General features: G+C 43.4%; 1 protein-coding gene across 1 annotated transcript in view; it reads left to right on the top strand.

The window, feature by feature from the left end:
- Positions 1-15,225, top strand: part of LOC121585607 (AF4/FMR2 family member 2-like) — a 335,853-nt gene that overhangs the window by 194,221 nt on the left and 126,407 nt on the right. Inside the window, exon 8 of the mRNA XM_045225453.1 lies at positions 11,371-11,425. Within this exon, the coding sequence (XP_045081388.1) occupies positions 11,371-11,425 (55 nt within the window). The remainder of the gene's footprint in view (positions 1-11,370; positions 11,426-15,225) is intronic.

Raw genomic sequence — 15,225 nt, 5'->3', positions numbered from 1 at the left:
TTCCAGTCGGTCAGAAGTTTACATACACTAAGTTGACTGTGCCTTTAAACGGCTTGGAAAATTCCAGAAAATGATGTCATGGATTTAGAAGCTTCTGATAGGCTAATTGACATTATTTGAGTCAATTGGAGGTGTACCTGTGGATGTATTTCAAGGACTACCTTCAAACTCAGTGCCTCTTTGCTTGACATCATGGGAAAATCAAAAGAAATCAGCCAAGACCTCAGAAAAAAAATTGTAGACATCCACAAGTCTGGTTCATCCTTGGGAGAAATGTCCAAATGCCTGAAGGTACCACGTTCATCTGTACAAACAATAGTACACAAGTATAAACACAATGGGACCACGCAGCCATCATACCGCTCAGGAAGGAGACGCGTTCTGTCTCCTAGAGATGAACACACTTTGGTGTGAAAAGTGCAAATCAATCCCAGAACAACAGCAAAGGATATTGTGAAGATGCTGGAGGACACAGGAACAAAAATATCTATATCCACAGTAAAACGAGTCCTATATCGACATAACCTGAAAGGCTGCTCAGCAAGGAAGAAGCCACTGCTCCAAAAGCGCCATAAAAAAGCCAGACGACGGTTTGCAACTGCACATGGGGACAAAGATCGTACTTTTTGGAGAAATGTCCTCTGGTCTGATGAAACAAAAATAGAACTGTTTGGCCATAATGACCATTGTTATGTTTGGAGGAAAAAGGGGGACGCTTGAAAGCCGAAGAACACCACCCCAACCGTGAAGCACGGGGGTGGCAGCATCATGCTGTGGGGGTGCTTTGCTGCAGGAGGGACTGGTGCACTTCACAAAATAGATGGCATCATGAGGAAGGAATATTATGTGGATATATTGACGCAACATCTCAAGACATCAGACAGGAAGTTAAAGCTTGGTCGCAAATGGGTCTTCCAAATGGACAATGACCCCAAGCATACTTCCAAAGTTGTGGCAAAATGGCTTAAGGACATCAAAGTCAACGTATTGGAGTGGTCATCACAAAGCCCTGACCTCAATCCTATAGACATTTGTGGGCAGAACTGAAAAAGCGTGTGCGAGCAAGGAGGCCTACATACCTGATTTAGTTACACCAGCTCTGTCAGGAGGAATGGGCCAAAATTCACCCAACTTATTGTGGGAAGTAAGCATTTCACTGCAATGTCTGCACCTGTTGTATTCGGCGCATGTGACCAATAAAATTTGATTTGATTTGATTTGATTTTAAGCTTGTGGAAGGCTACCCGAAATGTTTGACCCAAGTTAAACAATTTAAAGGCAATGCTACCAAATACTAATTGAGTGTATGTAAACTTCTGACCCACTGGGAATGTGATGAAATAAATAAATCATTCTCTCTACTATTATTCTGACATTTCACATTCTTAAAATAAAGTGGTGATCCTAACTGACCTAAGACAGGGAATTGTTACTAGGATTAAATGTCAGGAATTGTGAAAAACTGAGTTTAAATGTATTTGGCTAAGGTGTATGTAAACTTCCGACTTCAACTGTATATGAATTGTGAAAGGCTGCAAGGGTTTAGAGTGGAGAGAGCCTTTCCCTGAGGGTGCTGATAGATAGACATACGATCCAGGTAGTGATTGGGGGTTAGCTGGTGGCTAACGATCACAGCCTGCACCTCTCCCTAGCCTGTCATTACGCTAGATTTCTAGTGGGCTAGCACCAGGAGACTCTTTCACCACATGTTACTGTGTTGCTGCACTCCACCGGCTGTGTTGCTCTAGTCTGGGCTTGCCCTGTTCAGCTCTGTCCTGCCTCTCATCTCTCTATTCCCCCAGTCACCCCTCCTCACTCCCCATCTCTCTATTCCCTTCCTCACTCCCCGTCTCTCTATTACCTTCCTCACTCCCCATCTCTCTATTACCTTCCTCACTCCCCGTCTCTCTATTACCTTCCTCACTCTCCGTCTCTATATTACCCTCCTCACTCCCCATCTCTCTACTCCCCTCCTAACTCCCCATCTCTCTATTCCCTTCCTCACTCCCCGTCTCTCTATTACCTTCCTCACTCCCCGTCTCTATATTACCTTCCTCACTCCCCGTCTCTATATTACCTTCCTCACTACCCGTCTCTCTATTACCTTCCTCACTCCCGTCTCTCTATTACCTTCCTCACTCCCTGTCTCTCTATTACCTTCCTCACTCCCTGTCTCTATATTACCTTCCTCACTCCCCGTCTCTATATTACCTTCCTCACTCCCCGTCTCTATATTACCTTCCTCAATCCCCGTCTCTATATTACCTTCCTCACTCCCCGTCTCTCTATTACCTTCCTCACTCCCCGTCTCTCTATTACCTTCCTCACTCCCCGTCTCTCTATTACCTTCCTCACTCCCGTCTCTCTATTACCTTCCTCACTCCCCGTCTCTATATTACCTTCCTCACTCCCCGTCTCTATATTACCTTCCTCACTCCCCCTCTCTCTATTACCTTCCTCACTCCCGTCTCTCTATTACCTTCCTCACTCCCGTCTCTCTATTACCTTCCTCACTCCCCGTCTCTATATAACCTTCCTCACTCCCCGTCTCTATATTACCTTCCTCAATCCCCGTCTCTATATTACCTTCCTCACTCCCCGTCTCTCTATTACCTTCCTCACTCCCCGTCTCTCTATTACCTTCCTCACTCCCGTCTCTCTATTACCTTCCTCAATCCCCGTCTCTATATTACCTTCCTCACTCCCTGTCTCTATATTACCTTCCTCACTCCCCGTCTCTATATTACCTTCCTCAATCCCCATCTCTATATTACCTTCCTCACTCCCCGTCTCTCTATTACCTTCCTCACTCCCCGTCTCTCTATTACCTTCCTCACTCCCCATCTCTCTATTACCTTCCTCACTCCCCGTCTCTCTATTACCTTCCTCACTCCCGTCTCTCTATTACCTTCCTCACTCCCCGTCTCTATATTACCTTCCTCACTCCCCGTCTCTATATTACCTTCCTCACTCCCCGTCTCTCTATTACCTTCCTCACTCCCGTCTCTCTATTACCTTCCTCACTCCCCGTCTCTCTATTACCTTCCTCACTCCCCGTCTCTATATTACCTTCCTCACTCTCCGTCTCTATATTACCTTCCTCACTCTCCGTCTCTATATTACCTTCCTCACTCCCCGTCTCTCTATTACCTTCCTCACTCCCGTCTCTCTATTACCTTCCTCACTCCCCGTCTCTCTATTACCTTCCTCACTCCCTGTCTCTATATTACCTTCCTCACTCTCCGTCTCTATATTACCTTCCTCACTCCCCGTCTCTATATTACCTTCCTCACTCTCTGTCTCTATATTACCTTCCTCACTCCCTGTCTCTCTATTACCTTCCTCACTCCCACCTCTATATTACCTTCCTCACTCCCCGTCTCTATATTACCTTCCTCAATCCCCGTCTCTATATTACCTTCCTCACTCCCTGTCTCTATATTACCTTCCTCACTCCCCGTCTCTATATTACCTTCCTCAATCCCCGTCTCTATATTACCTTCCTCACTCCCAGTCTCTCTATTACCTTCCTCACTCCCCGTCTCTATATTCCCCTCCTAACTCCCCGTCTCTCTATTACCTTCCTCACTCCCTGTCTCTATATTACCTTCCTCACTCCCTGTCTCTATATTACCTTCCTCACTCCCTGTCTCTATATTACCTTCCTCACTCCCCGTCTCTATATTACCTTCCTCACTCCCGTCTCTCTATTACCTTCCTCACTCCCCGTCTCTCTATTGCCTTCCTCACTCCCCATCTCTATATTCCCCTCCTCACTCCCCATCTCTCTATTCCCCTCCTCACCCCTCGTCTCTCTATTCTCCACACATGACCCTTCCCTGATGTGAACAGAGAGAAGTGTAGAGAAGCAGGCTGAGTCAGAGTGTGCATCCCAAATGGCACCCTATTCCCTATACAGTGCCCTTGTCAAAAGTAGTGCACTGTTTACCGAATAGGGTGCCATTTGAGAGGCACCTGGATCACTTCACCAGAGGAAGCTATCTGTCTGCCCTGACGCTGGTAACAACACATCATTACACGTCTTCATCATTACCATTGTCTTCCAGGCCTAGTCTCTGTCTCTGGGCTGTGGGTTTGGGGTTTCTTCTAATCATCTCATGAGCCATCATTAAGGGTAAACAAATGTGCTGGCATGTTTCTCCCTACATTTCCTCTCTCGTCGTTAATGAAAACTAGCGTTGTTTTAAAGTGGAGAAACAGGAGAAACAGTGCCAGTGCCATCCTCGCAATTCAAATAAGCCTCACTCATGTCTCTGGAACTAATTAGATTGATTTGTATTTGGGATAATTTTCAACTAATTAAATGCAAATATAATGGGTGGCTTCAGTGAAAAAGACCCAGTGTGGGTTTGTGATTAAGTTTCCATGTTATTGGTCCTGATGGTAAGATAGGATGTTGTAAATTACATTATTTCTCTTGGCTTTACCAGAGCTGCCTCTAACCCTATCTGAATCCTTAGACTGCACTTCATTCAGGTTTATGAAGGTGCTTAAATACGCTTTGAGAGCATGTAGAAGAACATATATGTTCTCCAAAACACCAAACTGATGCCAAGTAGGAATTAAATACATTCTTTAAAAAGTGACTTAATGCAGATTGGGTCTGTGTCTCTCTATCTCATGTTTTGCCAATTTTAATGAGGTGAGTATTTCTGTGAGCTCGCTTCTAGCCGTGCTGCCAAAGTGTTTATATTCAATATAAAACTCATTTTAACTCCTTGCCCTCCTCCTGTTTTCAAGGTTGATTTAGCAGAGTGATAAACACATGCCCAATTAGACCATTAAACACTGTCTCACTCTCAGGCTGAAACAGTCCAGATACATTATGTCTCTTCAAAGGTATTTCATATAAAGTCCTGTTAGTCTTGAGATGTTGATGCAACTGTGTATCTGTGGTTTCCTGAGAGAGGGAGATGTCCTGGGGCTAATTATTTACCAAGGAGCTCATTTGGATCAGAGATCTATCAATGGTTTCAAACAGATGTGCCATCGAATCTACGTTCATAATTTATAGGGGCTTCAAGACTTCTTTAAGAGGGTATCGTTTTTATTCACGTCTTTTGTGGGGTCATAAAAGTGGAAAATATAGCCATGCTTCTCCCTCTAGAGTGGAGAGGGCTGTGCGCAACCTGCTGCAGTGTACTCTATGTTCAGGTGAGTATATAGTAGTGCCTTTTTTCTACTGTTGATTTACCTCCAATTAAAGGTTGGATTATCCACACCGACTGGAGAGAAAGTTCAAAAGTAATTATAAACTGGGTGGTTCGAGCCCTGAATGCTGATTGCCTGACAGCCGTGGTATATCAGACTGTATACCACGGGTATAACAAAACATGTATTTTTACTGCTCTAATTACGCTGGTAACCAGTTTATAATAGCAATAAGGCACCTCGGGGGTTTGAGGTATATGGCCAATATACCACGGCTAAGGGCTGTATCCAGGCACTCCGCGTTGCATCGTGTGTAAGAACAGCCCTTAGCCGTGGTATATTGGCCATATACCTCAAACCCCCGAGGTGCCTTATTGCTTAAATAGACCACAGACAGTCCACTCTATTCATTTTTTGTATTTCTCTCTTTGTTTTTATTTCTCTCTTTCTCTGTTTTTTTCTTCTTTGTCTCTCTCACATACACACATGCATGTAAATTCAGGCAGCAAGTAGCCAAGTGGTTAGAGCGTTGGGCCAGTAACTGAAAGGTTGCTAGTTCGAATATCTGAGCCGACAAGGTGAAAAAATCAGTCGATCTGTCCTTGAGCAAGGCACTTAACCCTAATTGCTCCAGGGTTGCCATCAATAAGGGCTGGTCCATGCCGTGACCCCACTCTCAGATGGAGTCGGATATACAAAAAACACATTTCCATTTCACACTTTTACAGGTTACACACTTGTACATGTGTGAAACAGGACAAAAATAAGCACCCCCTATTTGACCTTTGACAGGCACCCCCCCAATTTGGCTTCAATTGAGTGCAAATCCTCTGGAAGCGCCCACTTCAGCCACCTGGCTTTTTACTTCTCCTGGTTCCTTCCGCTGACATCTGTTCAATATTACCAGGGTAATGACTGGTAGTTTGTTCAAAGTTCTGCCCAATCTAAGATGCTGCACAACATCTCTCATAGGGCTTCTTTTATTGTTCTAACTTGGGGGAAAATTCCTGGCCCGGGTTCTTTTGTAACAGTCATGTTGTGTTAGGGTGGCTGACTGGGCCGGAGTGAGTGTCTCTGTAGTGTAGCTAGGTCGCTAAGCGCAAGCTCGCCTGCCTGCTGGCCGGGGTTTTATTGTGTTTTTACTATGATGTCATCACACTGTTTGTCAGGTGACATCATTCTTTCTGAAAACACTTTTTGATAGTTTATGAGTCTGAAGGAAGCTAAGGGATTTGATTTTATTTTCGATGCTGAATTGAATTGATATACACTACCGGTCAAAAGTTTTTGAACACCTACTCATTCGAGGGTTTTTCTTAATTTTTACTATTTTCTACATTGTAGAATAATAGCAAAGACATCAAAACTATGAAATAACACATAGAATCATGTTGTAACCAAAAAAGTGTCAAGCAAATCATTTCTTTTTTTTTTTTGTTGAGATTTTTCAAATAGCCACCGTTTGCCTTTATGACAGCTTTGCACGCTCTTGGCATACTCTCAACCAGCTTCATGAGGTAGTCACCTGGAATGCATTCCAATTAACAGGTGTGCCTTCTTAAAAGTTAATTTGTGGCATTTCTTTCCCTCTTAATGCATTTGAGACAATCAGTTGTGTTGTGACAAGGTAGGGGTGTAAACAGAAGATAGCCCTATTTGGTAAAAGACCAAGTCCATATTATGGCAAGAACAACTCAAATAAGCAAAGAGAAACGACAGTCCATCATTACTTTAAGACATGAAGGTCAGTCAATCCAGAAAACATCTTCAAGCGCTATGATGAAACTGGCTCTCATGAGGACCGCCACAGGAATGGAAGACCCAGAGTTACCTCTGCTGCACAGGATAAGTTCATTAGAGTTACCAGCCTCAGAAATTGCAGCCCAAATAAATACTTCACAGAGTTCAAGTAACAGACACATCTCAACATCAACTGTTCAGAGGACACTGTGTGAATCAGGCCTTCATGGTTGAATTGCTGCAAACAAACCACTACTAAAGGACACCAATAAGAAGAAGAGACTGGACATTAGACAGGTGGAAATTTGTCCTTTGGTCTGGAGTCCAAATTGAAGATTTTTGGTTCCAACCGCAGTGTCTTTGTGAGATGCGGTGTGGGTGAACGGATGATCTCTGCATGTGTTTTTCCCACTGTAAAGTATGGAGGAGGAGGTGTTATGGTGTGGGGCTGCTTTGCTGGTGACACTGTCTGTGATTTATTTAGAATTCAAGGCACACTTAACCAGCATGGCTACCACAGCATTCTGCAGCAATACACCATCCCATCTGGTATGGGCTTAGTGGGACTATAATTTGTTTTTCAGCAGGACAATGACCCAACACACATCCAGGCTGTGTAAGGGCTATTTTAACAAGAAGGAGAGTGATGAAGTGCTGCATCAGATGACCTGGCCTCCACAATCCCCCTACCTCAACCAAATTGAGATGGTTTGGGATGACTCGGACCGCAGAGTGAAGGAAAAGCAGCCAACAAGTACTGAGCATATGTGGGAACTCCTTCAAGACTGTTGGAAAAGCATTCCAGGTGAAGCTGGTTGAGAGAATGCCAAGAGTGTGCAAAGCTGTCATCAAGGCAAAGGGTGGCTATTTGAAGAATCTCAAATATAAAATGTATTATGATTTGCTAACACTTTTTTGGTTACTACATGATTCCATATGTGTTATTTCATAGTTTTGATGTCTTCACTATTATTCTACAATGTAGAAAATTTAATCGGTGTTCTAAAATGTTTGACCAGTAGTGTATATATACAGCTCTGGAAAAAAATTAAGAGACCACTGCACATTTTTCTTAAATCAGCATCTCTACATGTATGACAGCCATTCCATTCCAGTGTCTGTTGAATTCCAACACAGGCACACCTCATTCTACTGAATTAGGTACTGATTAGGTGATCACATGAACCAAATCTTATTTAACGAGGAAAAGTATAAAATCCACTGCTGTGGTCATCACTATCATCTTGCAATAGGACCAGCTGGATGGCAAAAACAGTTCTAATAGTACCTCAAAAGTAATATTAATCAAAAAATAACTATTGACCATGCCAAAAGAGTTAAAAAGGAACGTTTTGAGTGAGGAAAAGAAGGGTTCAATTCTGGCTTTACTGGCAGAGGGATGCAGTGAGTGTCAGGTTGCTTCCATCCTTAACATTTCAAAGATGGCGGTTCATAAGAACAAGGTCAAGCAGCAGACAATGGGGACAACAAAGCTACAGACCGGCAGAGGGCGAAAATGACTCTACTGACCGGGATGACTGCCAACTCATTCGAATGTCACTCAACAACCGTAGGATGACATCAGGTGACCTACATAAAGAATGGCAAACGGCATCTGGGGTGAAGTGCACAGCGAGGACGGTTTGAAACAGGCTCCTAGGGGCAGGGCTGAAGTCGTGCAAAGCTAGAAAAAAGCCCTTCATCAATGAGAAGCAAAGAAGAGCCAGGATGAGGTTTAGCAAAAGGATTGGGCCGTAGAGGACTGGAGTAAGGTATTCTTCTCTGATGAGTCCGATTTTCAGCTTTGCCCAACACCTGGTCATCTAATGGTTAGACGGAGACCTGGAGAGGCCTACAAGCCACAGTGTCTCGCACCCACTGTGAAATTTGGTGGAGGATCCGTGATGATCTGGGGGTGCTTCAGCAACGCTGGAATCGGGCAGATTTGTCTTTGTGAAGGACGCATGAATCAAGCCACAAGGTTGTCCTGGAAGAAAACTTGCTTCCTTTTGCTCTTACATTGTTCCCCAACTCTGAGGATTGGTTTTTCCAGCAGGACAATGCACCATGCCACACAGCCAGGTCAATCAAGGTGTGGATGGAGGACCACCAGATCAAGACCCTGTCATGGCCAGCCCAATCTCCAGACCTGAACCCCATTGAAAACTTCTGGAATGTGATCAAGAGGAAGATGGATGGTCACAAGCCATCAAACAAAGTTGAGCTGCTTTATTTTTTGCGCCAGGAGTGGCATAAAGTCACCCAACATCAATGTGAAAGACTGGTGGAGAGCATGCCAAGACGCATGAAAGCTGTGATTGAAAATCAGGGTTATTCCACCAAATATTGATTTCTGAACTCTTCCTTAGTTAAACATTAGTATTGTGTTGTTTAAAAATGAACATTAACTTATTTTCTTTGCGTTATTCGAGGTCTGACAACACTGCATCTTTTTTGTTATTTTGACCAGTTGTCATTTTCTGCAAATAAATGCTCTAAATGACAATATTTTTATTTGGAATTTGGGAGAAATGTTGTCAGTAGTTTATAGAATAAAACAAAAATATTTCACCCAAACACATACCTATAAATAGTAAAACCAGAGAAACGTATATTTTTGCAGTGGTCCCTTAATTTTTTCCAGAGCTGTATAAATACACTACCGTTCAAAAGTTTGGGGTCACCTATAAATGTCCTTGTTTTCCAAAGAAAAGCAATTTTTTTGTCCTTTAAAATAACATCAAATTGATCAAAAATACAGTGTAGACATTGTTAATGTTGTAAATGGCTATTGTAGCTGGAAACTGCTGATTTTTTATGGAATATCTACATAGGCGTACAGAGGCCCATTATCAGCAACAATCAGTCCTGTGTTCCGATGGCACGTTGTGTTTGCTAATCCAAGTTTATCATTTTAAAAGGCTAATTGATCATTAGAAAACCCTTTTGCAATTATGTTAGCACAGCTGAAAACTGTTGTGCTGATTAAAGAAGCAATAAAACTGGACTTCTTGAGACTAGTTGAGTATCTGGAGCATCAGCAAATGTGGGTTCGATTACAGGCTCAAAATAGCCAGAAACAAAAAACTTTCTTCTGAAACTCGTCAGTCTATTCTTGTTCTGAGAAATGAAGGCTAGTCATCCCGGTGCACAACTGAGCAAGAGGACAAATACATTAGAGTCTCTAGTTTGAGAAACAGACGCCTCACAGGTCCTCAACTGGCAGCTTCATTAAATAGTACCCGCAAAACACCAGTCTCAACATCAACATTGAAGAGGTGACTCCGGGATGCTGACCTTCTAGGCAGAGTTGCAAAGAAAAAGCCATATCTCAGACTGGTCAATAAAAATAAAAGATTAAGATGGGCAAAAGAACACAGACACTGGACAGAGGAAGATTGGAAAAAAAGTGTTATGGACAGACAAATCGAAGTTTGAGGTTTTCGGATCACAAAGAAGAAACATTTGTGAGACACAGACCAAATGAAAAGATACTGGAGGAGTGCTTGATGCCATCTGTCAAGCATGGTGGAGGCAATGTGATGGTCTAGGGGTGTTTTGGTGGTGGTAAAGTGGGAGATTTGTACAGGGTAAAAGGGATCTTGAAGAAGGAAGGCTATCACTCCATTTTGCAATGCCATGCCATACCCTGTGGACGGCGCTTGATTGGAGCCAATTTCCTCCTACAACAGGACAATGACCCAAAGCACAGCTCCAAACTATGCAATAACTATTTAGGGAAGAAGCAGTCAGCTGGTATTCTGTCTATAATGGAATGGCCAGCACAGTCACCGGATCTCAACCCTATTGAGCTGTTGTGGGAGCAGCTTGACCGTATGGGACGTAAGAAGTGCCCATCAAGCCAATCCAACGTGTGGGAGGTGCTTCAGGAAGCATGGGGTGAAATCTCTTCAGATTACCTCTACAAATTGACATCTAGAATGCCAAAGGTCTGCAAGGCTGTAATTGCTGCAAATGGAGGATTCTTTGACGGAAGCAAAGTTTGAAGGACACAATTATTATTTCATTATTTCTAACATTGTGAATGACTACATTTTCTATTAATTTTGCAATATTTCCTATTCAAACTCATGTCATGTATGTTTTCATGGAAAACAAGGACATTTTTAAGTGACCCCAAACTTTTGAACAGTAGTGTGTATATATAACTGAGGATAGAGTAATGCCATCCCTCACTGTGGAAATGGACAGATGCGTTTTTGATCTCTGCATATAATGGCATAATATCCAATAAGTAATTGTCTTTGTGTCCTAACGAAGAGTAATAGTATACCTGATACACACTGCTTTTAATACATCCTATTTCTTAATAAAAAATCACATATCATTTGACTAAGCAATATATTTTGTTGTTATTATTTTCCTATATTAATGATAACACATTGGTCTCATGAAGCTTTTTATTTGACCTGACTGCTGTTGTGTGTCTTTCTGCAGAATGCTTGAGGATGACCTGAAAATCAGCAGTGACGAGGAAGATACTGAACAACAGGTAAGATCCATCAACAACCATCTCTCTACAGTATACTGTATCTGTGGTGTCGTTCTGAGTATCTCTGTCTGTGGTGTGTGGTGTCGTTCTGAGCATCTCTGTGTGTGGTGTGTGGTGTCGTTCTGAGTATCTCTGTCTGTGGTGACGTTCTGAGTATCTCTGTCTGTGGTGTCGTTCTGAGTATCTCTGTCTGTGGTGTCATTCTGAGTATCTCTGTGTGTGGTGTGTTGTCGTTCTGAGTATCTCTGTCTGTGGTGTCATTCTGAGTGTCTCTGTGTGTGTGATGCCTTTCTGAGTATCTCTGTCTGTGGTGTCATTCTGAGTATCTCTGTCTGTGGTGTTGTTCTGAGTATCTATGTGTGTGGTGTCATTCTGAGTATCTCTGTGTGTGGTGTCGTTCTGAGCCAGATAATAACAGAACTGTTAGATGACTAAATTAGAGATGGCTCTCTCATTGTGCTCCTTGGTATTGTGCCCATAGCTATCATCCATTCAGGACCTTTCAGCCGTTGGTAGTTTAATGATAGTTATTCCACATTAAGGCCATTATACTCTGGGCTCTACTAGTGGTATACTAACAGTAATACACTCCCATATGTGTGTGTGTGTGTGTGTGTGTGTGTGTGTGTGTGTGTGTGTGTGTGTGTGTGTGTGTGTGTGTGTGTGTGTGTGTGTGTGTGTGGGTCGGTCAGTCAGTCGGTCGGTCGGTGCGCATCTCTGTATGTTTATAAGTGGCTTACTGCAAATGAGTCCATGGTACATTATCACGCTGTCATCGCCTGCAGTACAGCATCAGTGTCTGTCCCCAAATAAACACACTCTAGTCTGCCTACTCCCCCTCCTTCCTGTCTCATACACAACACTACAGATCAAATAAAATAAACACATCCCCTCCTTATATAAGCAACAAGGGTCAGCCCCGCATTCACACGCGTACACTTCAGTTAACCCAACAACAACTGCTCCCTGTGCACCAATGACATGGACGTTGATTAAGGCAGCCACCTGCACCTCTCTGATTCAGAGGGGTTGGGTTAAATGCGGAAGACACATTTTGGTTGAATGCAGTTCAGTTGTGCAACTGACTAGAGCTGTGTTCGAATACCCGTACTAACATACTGTATACTACATACTTAATAAGTATATACTACATACTCTATACTATTAGTTCCTTTTTAGTATACTGCAAACGAATGGTACCCTTTCAGTTAAGCGTACTAGCGCTTTGCCTGTCTGCCGGAAGTTGATGCTGTTGCTATGCAACCTCTTGCTTGTTAGCATAACAAATGACTAGCTAGACATTTTTACGATTTCGGTGTGTTCGTAAATTCAAACTGGAGTGCCAGAGTGCGCTCTGGGCATTCGTAAATCCAGAGTGTTGTCGTATTGTCAGTTCGTAAATTCAGAGCGTTTCGCTCTCGGAGTTCGTCACTGGACGCTCTGGCCGAGGAGTAGGGTTGATCCGAGCGTTCTGACCTCGCAACGGCAGTCAAGCACCCAAGCTAACTGGCTAACTTACTAGCTAAATTATTTACAGACACAAATGAGAGAACACCTCACTCTGACCATTTTACTCACCCTAGCGGAGCTTGTTAGGCTGTTTTCATGTTATCCAGAGCGTTGGTAACTGTGCTGCTGGCAACAATTTAATTACGCTTTTTTTTGCCAACGTTTACTGACACCAACCATATATTCAATGGGTGTTGAGCATTTGTAAATTCCTCAGTTATTCTGCGCTCTGGCACACTGACTCAGATGAGAGTGCTCTGAAATCAGAGTAGATAGCCAGAATTAACAATGTTCATTGAGAACGCACAACGACTAACGCACAACGACTGTAGCCAACTAACGTTAGATAACTAGCTAACATACCGGTACATACTGCTGTAATGCTATGTGGTTCGTAAGGATAGCGTAGCTAACAAATTGTCAGCCAACAAAAAAGTACTTTATTACATTGCTAAACATTTTCTTAACATTTGTCAGTTAGTTAAAGCAATGAATTTGTATCCACTCTTGTCAGATATTTGCTGCATATTTTCCGCTATTTTCTTAAAATCTTAAAACGTTGTGAAGCCACACCCATTTTCTGAAGAATTGTATTATGGGCCCTAAAAACACGGAAATAGTGTCCACTGCTTGTATACTTTGTATTTTAGCGAATTTAGTACGACATCCTGGAACTTTTGGCATACTAACTATATCCATACTATGACCAATAAGCATACTACATACTTAATTTACATCACAAATAGTAAGGTTAGTGCAGTTAGTATGAGTATTTGAACACAGCTTAGGTATCCATTTCCCTATCCTATTTACCTTCCCTACACGTACACACACACACACACACACACACACACACATACAGCTTCAGTGGATCAGCGTGCTCCAGCACATGTGACTCATTGACTCATGTAACTCAGTGCAGTAGAGAGAGGAGGTATAATGAATATATCTTTGACAGAGAAGCAGGAGGGAACTGGGGAGAAGCAGGAGGGGGCTTGGGAGAAGCTGCAACAGTTATTTTCTGCTCTTAGTGCCTGTATAGTCCTGTATAGTGCTGTATCGTGCTGAAAAGTGCTGTATAGTGCCTGTATAGTCCTGTATAGTGCTGTATAGTCCTGTATAGTGCTGTATAGTGCCTGTATAGTGCCTGTATAGTCCTGTATAGTGCTGTATAGTCCTGTATAGTGCTGTATAGTGCCTGTATAGTGCCTGTATAGTCATGTATAGTGCTGTATAGTGCCTGTATAGTCCTGTATAGTGCTGTATAGTCCTGTATAGTGCTGTATAGTCCTGTATAGTGCTGTATAGTGCCTGTATAGTGCCTGTATAGTCATGTATAGTGCTGTATAGTGCCTGTATAGTCCTGTATAGTGCTGTATAGTGCTGTATAGTGCTGTATAGTGCTGTATAGTGCTGTGTAGTGGCTGTATAGTCCTGTATAGTGCTGTATAGTGCCTGTATAGTCCTGTATAGTCATGTATAGTGCTGTATAGTGCCTGTATAGTCCTGTATAGTGCTGTATAGTCCTGTATAGTGCTGTATAGTGCTGTGTAGTGGCTGTATAGTGTTGTATAGTGCTGTATAGTGCTGTATAGTGCCTGTATAGTCCTGTATAGTGCTGTATAGTGCTGTATAGTGCCTGTATAGTGCTGTATAGTCCTGTATAGTGCTGTATAGTGCTGTATAGTGCCTGTATAGTGCTGAAAAGTGCTGTATAGTGCTGTGTAGTGGCTGTATAGTGCCTCTATAGTTCTGTATAGTTCTCCGTCTCCCTCTCCCTATCCGTCTCCCTCTCTCTCTCCATCTCCCTCTCCCTCTCCGTCTCCCTCTCTCTCCGTCTCCGTCTCCCTCTCCGTCTCCCTCTCCGTCTCCCTCTCCGTCTCCCTTTCTCTCTCCGTCTCCCTCTCTCTCTCCGTCTCCCTCTCCCTCTCCGTCTCCCTCTCCGTCTCCCTCTCCCTCTCCGTCTCCCTCTCCGTCTCCCTATCCATCTCCCTCTGTCTCCATCTCCATCTCCGTCTCCCTCTCCGTCTCCCTCTCTCTCTCCATCTCCCTTTCCATCTCCCTCTCTGTCTCCGTCTCCCTCTCTGTCTCCGTCTCCCTCTCCGTCTCTCTCTCCGTCTCCATCTCTCTCTTCCTCTCCGTCTCCGTCTCCCTCTCTGTCTCCGTCTCCCTCTCCGTCTCTCTCTCCGTCTCCGTCTCTCTCTTCCTCTCCGTCTCCGTCTCCCTCTCTGTCTCCCTCTCCCTCTCTGTCTCCCTCTACATCTCCGTCTCCATCTCCGTCTCCCTCGCTC

The sequence above is a fragment of the Coregonus clupeaformis genome, chromosome 2 (assembly GCF_020615455.1).
Source record: "Coregonus clupeaformis isolate EN_2021a chromosome 2, ASM2061545v1, whole genome shotgun sequence".
In the NCBI taxonomy this organism is placed as follows: Eukaryota; Metazoa; Chordata; class Actinopteri; order Salmoniformes; family Salmonidae; genus Coregonus; species Coregonus clupeaformis.
Note: the sequence above shows the minus strand (reverse complement) of the source record. Positions and strands in the feature narration are given on the sequence as shown.